This window comes from Trichechus manatus, unplaced genomic scaffold (assembly GCF_000243295.1).
Source record: "Trichechus manatus latirostris isolate Lorelei unplaced genomic scaffold, TriManLat1.0 scaffold00105, whole genome shotgun sequence".
Classification (NCBI taxonomy): Eukaryota; Metazoa; Chordata; class Mammalia; order Sirenia; family Trichechidae; genus Trichechus; species Trichechus manatus.
Genome location: NW_004444041.1, coordinates 8,970,517 through 8,977,831, shown reverse-complemented (window position 1 = coordinate 8,977,831; position 7,315 = coordinate 8,970,517). Strand labels below are relative to the sequence as shown.

Here is a 7,315-nt window from a genome sequence, read left to right as displayed (position 1 = left end):
AAAGATCTGGCAATCTGCTCCCATAAAGATTTCTGTCTAGGAAGCCCTATGGGGCAGTTCTACTCTGTCCTGTAGGGTTGCTGTGAGTCACAATAGACTTGATGACACACAACAACAATAACATAGACTTGTTCATTGGAACCAACCGTATATTGCCTCCTCCAGAATGTCCTAGTCTTTTGAGGCCCAAGTGTCTAAGGTTAGAATTTCAATATTAAGCAAGCACTCTGGAGTAATAGAGAAAAGTGTGAGTTAAATGCTTGAGCTAAGTCCTAGTCAGTGGCTTTTAGAAGAAACAAGACTCTGTTAATTGGTTAAGGCAGAAAACCCACACAAATTCTTGTCCCCTTAACCATCATTCCCTAAAATGATAAATACAGAGCATAGCTAGGATCCCAGAAACCAAGAACCTGGAGCCAAACTGGTTTAACCCTCCCACCCAATAAATTGTGGACCAGTGCATTAGAAAAGATATGTGGGCTGTAGGTAAGTGATTTTGCACCTTGCTGAAAAGCTTTTGGGAAGACCCCGGTGGTTGAGGAAACCATGATACAGGAACATCTCTGGGTTCTAATATCAGCAGACAGGAGTGGTGTCCATAGAAATGGACCTTCTGTCCCAAAAGCTTCTTCAGCTAGGTAGCTTAACAGCAACTGGCCCAGAGAAGAGTAATCAGTCCTGATCAACAGGTAATCCCACTTTGTACTCCTAATTTATGTATATATAATACATATATATACCTCTTTTTTCAGTGAGAAACACAGTACTCAACTCTCAAGTATACCTACAAAATTCTCTGCTCCAGAATTGTTCTAATCACATTCCTTCACAAACGAATATTAGCACCAGAATCTTACGATAGAGAGGACTAATCATTGCCAGAGTTGCACTAGGTCATTAGAAATACAAGATTTCTTTGGTAGATTTACATTAGTGTAGTTCTTAGAAGAAGATCAGCAGAGAGGCCAGATTCCCATAATACACTGATCAAATATCAACAACAGTCACAGAAACTGAAGATATACATCTATCCACAGAGAGCAGTTACATATTCTCTTAATGCCTAGAAACAAGATGTTAAAGTGTGTTTTTATAGTTAACTTAGGATAAAGAAAACATTTTCTCTTACTGATCCTAGTTTTTATTACCTGCCCCACCAACCACTCCTAAATAAATATACACATTTATACAAATAACACACAAAGTTCAATGCATTAGTAACATGACCTTTTATAATACATTTCTCTCTTTTTACTCACTTTTAATCTTGGGCAACTTTAAATACACAATCTAATAACAGTAAATACACATTCATATAACAAGAACCATATCACTATTCTTTCATCAGCTATATCCTGAAACAGCATCAGTGGACTTGAAAGGTGATGGGATAACAGTTGGAGGTACTCGTTCAGTCTTCTTTTAAAACATTTGGAGGTCTTTGTCCTTCCTTCTTCTTTCTCAGAAAATACAGAAAGTTCAAAAGGAAGCGATCAAAACCACAAATCTCTCCTCCTATAATATCAGCATTCTCGTTGCAAGAGGATGTCATCTCAAGTGCTAGAGCAGCATCTAAAAGCATGGGTTATATACCATCAAATATTTCACATAAAATTTCTCTAGAAATTGAATTCAATATCACTTGTCTAATCACATTGTATATATTGATAACATTATTGATACCATACAGTCTAATAAAACCTTAGATCATATTTATCAAAAAACAAGATTTTAAAGATAATCTTTAGGATAATTACCAATCAAAATTATTGAGTATAGCACACCATCATTATTTTATTTAAATAATGCTAATTTTGATAAAACAGATCCAGGCTTTGTGGGGCCTGCAGTTTATGTGGTTTGTAGGAATTAACTCACATATTGGTTAATTTGTTAATTTGTAGGAATTAATCACATAGCTCACAGTAAAGGACTCCAAAGAATATTTTACTTTTGGAAATTTTATAAACATACTGTCATGTGAATGCATTATAGAGGCCTTTCCTGAGGCCTTGGAAGTAAGGAGTTAGTCTAACCTGAAACTTGAGCTTTGTTCACTTCATAATAAATTCACCTTTCATATTACAGACACACAAAATGCTTTGTGGAGGTTAACAGACTAATTCCTACAATACTGTTATGAGAATGTGGGATTTTATTATCATCATATTTCACATAGAGTTAATGAGAAATTAAACATTGAATGACTTGCCTGAGGTCACTTGGCAAATCATCACTCAAAAAGGTCTGATTATTTTAGTACTAAAAAGTTATATTTAAAATGAAGGCAATCATTTGGTATAGCACCAATCCCTTTTCACTGGGAAAAAGATTGCCAAGCAAGCATTTACTTCATCTTGATTTACAAGCCCACAGGGCAAATGACTGCTAAGGGAAATAAATACACATCCTTCTGGAACGTTTGTTAATCTAAATTCACATTAATGTATTCAATAAAATGCAGGAGATTAGCTTAAGAGAAAAAGATGTAAACTCTATGAAAAGATTTCATTGCAGAGACAAATGCTACTTTTGGTTTTTAAGTAGCATAACTCTTTGTCTATCAGGAGTTCTCATGGAATCAATCACCAGAGAAGGCCTCAGCTAAAGAATTTGGTCTTCAGAAAGCTATAAAATATTTCCCATGAAAGGTTATATAGCTTTAAGTGTGAAAAATCAGACCTACCCAGTTCAGAATCAAAATAATCCTCAGTGCTGGTGTTCCACTCGAGGGAAGTCAGCCTCCGAAGCATCTGACAGGGAAGACCGTGATACCTATAAGTTAATAATTGAGCATCATAAGTTCTCACTACACAAATAATTCAATTCTGGTGGTTCAAATATCAGATGTTTAGAATTAACTATTTATAGCTCAAGTTACTTGCATGGAAGAGGATGAAATAAGGGGATATTATTCATTGACTTATTAGTTTATACATATATTAAAAGATATTTCTGATATGCTATGGCGGTGTAGCTTACTATAGTTCATTATCTTTCCCACTTAATACAAAACAAAAACCCTCTGTCTACATAAGGGTACATTTCCCATTTAGTTTGTTTTTCACTCCTGCAGCTTTGCCCAAAGGACAGACCCTAGTCACAGAGTGGTGAGGAAGTGCAAGAGGCTAAAACTCTGAAAGAAACTCCATCCTTCCAGCAAGAAGAACAAGGAAAAGCAGTTCCTGCAGGCCCAAAAGTGTGAGAGGAATCTTGGAGGAAAGAGAAAAAGCAAAAGGGATCCTCTAATTCTGTTTATAAACCCACAAGTCTTAGTCTAATTCCTGAACTACGCATGCCTAGGAAAGATCCAAACCAGTACAGCAAAGGCTTAGAGAACTGAGATTTGAACCACCTGTCACAGACAGTAAGGCAGAACTCACAGTGTGAACAAAACTCGGGTGATTGCCTGTTAAAACAAAAATATCAACATTCTCCAGAGGATTATGATAGAACCCAGAGTCTACACAAAGAAACATTCACAATGTCCAGGATACAATCCAAAATTACTAGATATAAAAAGATCCAGGAAAGTGTGACCAATTCTCACAGGAAAAGATAATCAACAGATATTAATACCAAGATGACCCAGACATTAGAACCATCATACAAAGACTTTAAAGCAGCCATTTAAAGTTACATGAAGTAAAGAAAAACATACTTGAAATGAATGAAGGAACATGGATTCTTAGCAGAGAAATAGAAACTTAGAAAAAAATGCAAATTTTAGAACTAAAATATACAATATCTGAAATTTAAAAAATTTTAAAACACACTGGATGAGCTTAACAGCAGAATGGAGATGATAAAGAGTCGGAGAGCTTGAAAATACATCAAAAGAAATTATCCAGTCTGAAGACTAGAGAGAAAAAAGTGTACAAAAAGTGAACAGAGCATTAGAAACCTGTAGGAAAATATTAAAAGATCTAATATATGTATCACTGAATTTTCAGAAAGAGACAAAAAAGAGATTTCAGTGGAAAAAATTTTGAAAAACTAATGACCAAAAATTTCCCAAGTTTGGTAAAAGACATACATTACAATTCAAGAAGCTCAACAAACTCTAAAGACAAATTCAAAGAAAACTATGCTGAAACACATTACATTCAAACTAATGAAAACAGAAAGATAAAAGACTAAATCTTGAAAGCAACTAGGCAAAATGAAACATTGCATACAGGGAATAACAATTCAAATGCCTGAGAATTTCCCATCAGAAATCATAGACATCAGAAGACAGAGGGACAACATCTTATAGTGCTGGAAGACAAGCAAACTGCTAGCACAAATTCAAAGTCAAGCAAAATAAAGTCATTCCCAAATGAAGAAAAAGTAAGAGAATTTCTCACCATCAGACCTGCTGTGTAAGAAATGCTAAAGGAAGTTTTTCAGGCTAAAGGAAAATGCTACCAGAGGAAAACTGGAATCTTTAGGAAAGAAGGGAGAACAACAGAAACGATAAATAGCTAGGTAAATATAAAGGGCTAGTTTTTTTCATAAATTATTTAAAATATTTTGGACTGTTTAAAGCAAAAAGTATGACATATGTGGTGGGGTATTCAGTGTATGTAGATGTAGTACATATGATAACTCTAATAAAAAGGTCAGGTTGGGGGAAAGGGAAATATGCTCGCAAGTTTTCTATATTTAATATTAAATGGTACAATATTAATTCTAAGCAGACTGTGAAATTTAGGTATGTATATTGTAATCCATAGAGCAATCACTAAAAAAAATAATACAAAGAGGTATCTCCAAAAAGCCAATGCTAAAAATATTCAAATACAAAAGAAGACAGGAAAGGGGAAACAGAGGAACAAACAGAAAACAAATAATAAAAAGATAGGCATATATCCAATGATATCAATCATCACATTACATTTTAATGGTCTAAACATTCTACGGTAGACAGCATTCTAAAGACATCCCCGCAAAATCCCCATCCCCAATTATTCCATCAACACTACTCTAAGTACTGCTGTAAAGGAACTTTGCAGCTGAAATTAAGGTTATTAATCAGCTGACATTAAAACAGAGAGACTACCCTGAATTAACCTTGGAGGCCCAATGTAGTCACATGATCCCTTAAAATCAGAAGAGCGAGTCAGAAAGATGAGGCAGAACATGAATGCAGAGAAGAGATGAGGTCAAAATGGAAGTTAGAGAGATTCCAAGTGTGAGAAGGATTCACTCACTGTTGCTGGCTTTAAAGATGGAGGAAGTGGGCCATGAGCCAAGAAATGTGGGTGGTCTTTGGAAGCTGAGAATAATCCTTGGCTGTCAGTCAGCAAGGAAATGAGGACTTCAGTCCTACAACCACATGGAATTAAATTCTGTCAACAACCTGAATGAGCGTGGAAACAGATTCTCCCCTAGAGCCCTCACAAAGAAATGCAGCCCTGTCAACACCTTGACCTTCGGCCTGTGAGACTCTAAACAGAGAACTAGCTGAGTCCACGCTTCTGACCCACAGAAACTGTGAGATAATAAACGGAGGTTGTTTAAAGTTTGTAGTAATGTGTTAGCAACAATAGAAAGCAAACACACATTCCAATAAAAAGACAGAGATTGACAGGATGGACACAAAGGTATGACTTGACCTATATGCTGTCTGCAAAAGAAAGGCTTTAAATATTAAAAAAAAAAAAAAAAAAGATAGGTTAAAAGAAAATGAAAGTAAAAAGATATACCATACCAACAAATAAATAAGCACAAGAAGGTTGGAGTGGTTATTTTAATCAAAGACAAAACAGACTTCAAGGTACAAAGAAAGCACTACCAGAGACAAAGAGGGACATTTCATAAAGATAAAAGGGACGATTTATCAGGAAGACAAAACAATTTTAAGTGTGCATGTACTTAATAATGGAGATTTAAAATACCTAAAGCAAAAAGAATTAAAATACATGAAGCAAAAATTAACAGGTGTAAGGGAAATAGACAATTCCACAATAATAGGAAATTTTTTTTTAATTTTTTTTTATTTTACTTTAGGTGAAGGTTTACAGAATAGTTTCTCATTACACAGTACGCATATTGTTTTATGACATTGGTTAACAACCTAACAACGTGTCAACACTCTCCCTTCTTGACCTTGGAGGACCTTTTTACTTTTTTGGTGAAAATATACAGAGCCAAAGATACACCATTTCAAACATTTCTACATGTGCAATTCAGTGACATCAATCACGTTCTTCCAGTTGTGCTGTAATTTACACTTTAGATGAAGGTTTACAGAATAGTTTCTCATTAAACAGTACACATATTGCCCTGTGTCAAGCAGTCTTTGTCCCTGGACTGCTGTGCCTCATTAGTCTCATTTTGTTTTATGGGGCTGTCCAATCCCCGGCTGAACGGCGAACCCTGGGAGTGACTTCACCACTGAGCTAAAAGGGTGTCCGGGGGCCATACTCTCAGGGTTTCTCCAGTATCTGTCAGGCCAATAAATCTGGTCTTTTTTGTGTGTGTTACAATTTTGTTTTATAGACTTCTTCAGCTCTGTCCAGGACCCCCTGTTGTGATCCTGGTCAGAGCAGTCAGTGGTGGTAGCCGGGCACCATCTCAGTCTGGTGGAGGCCTTGGTAGCCATGGTCCATTAGTCCTTTAGACTAATCTTTTCCTTATATCCTGTTCTCTTCATTCTCCCTTGCTCCCGAAAGAGTGAGACCAGTGGAGCATCTTAGATGACTGCTCACAGGCTTTTAAGACCCCAGACGCTACTCACCAAGGTAGAATGTAGAGCGTTGTCTTTATAAACTGTGCTATGCCAATTGAGCTAGATGGTCTCCACAGCCCTCCACCCAGAAATTCAGCCCCTCAGGAAGTTTGGATGTGTCTGTGGAGCTTCCATTACCTTTCCTTGTACAAGTTGTACTTGCTTCCCAGTACTGTGTACTGTCTTACCCTTCACCAAAGTTACCACTTATCTCTTGTCTATTTAGTATTTCCCCCTCACCCCTCCCATCACTTGTAACCAACAAACATTGTTATTTTTTGTGCGTAAACTTTTTCATGAGTTTTTACAGTAGAGGTCTCATACAATATTTGTCCTTTTGGGATTGACTTATTTCACTCAGCGTAATGTCCTCCAGTTTCATCCATGTTATGAGATGCTTCATAGATTAATCATTGCTCTTTATCATTACATAATACTCCATTGTGTGTATGTACCATAGTTTGTTTATCCATTCTTCTGTTGATGGGCATCTAGGTTGTTGCCATCATTTTGCTATTGTGAACAATGCTGCAGTGAACATGGGTGTGCATATGTCTATTCATGTGATGGCTCTTATTTCTCTAGGATATATTCCTAGGA

At 36.3% G+C, this 7,315-nt stretch overlaps 1 protein-coding gene across 2 annotated transcripts in view; it reads right to left on the bottom strand.

The window, feature by feature from the left end:
• Positions 1-1,173: 1,173 nt before the first annotated feature.
• Positions 1,174-7,315, bottom strand: part of CDKL2 (cyclin dependent kinase like 2) — a 59,210-nt gene continuing 53,068 nt past the window's right edge. The window contains exons 13-14 of one of the 2 annotated variants that reach the window (XM_004383139.2): positions 2,687-2,775; positions 1,174-1,572 (exon numbers count right to left, since the gene is read on the bottom strand). In XM_004383139.2, coding sequence (XP_004383196.1) covers positions 2,710-2,775 — 66 coding nt within the window. In that variant the 3' untranslated portion in view covers positions 1,174-1,572; positions 2,687-2,709. The remainder of the gene's footprint in view (positions 1,573-2,686; positions 2,776-7,315) is intronic. The other variant, XM_004383140.1, reaches the window with a different exon arrangement.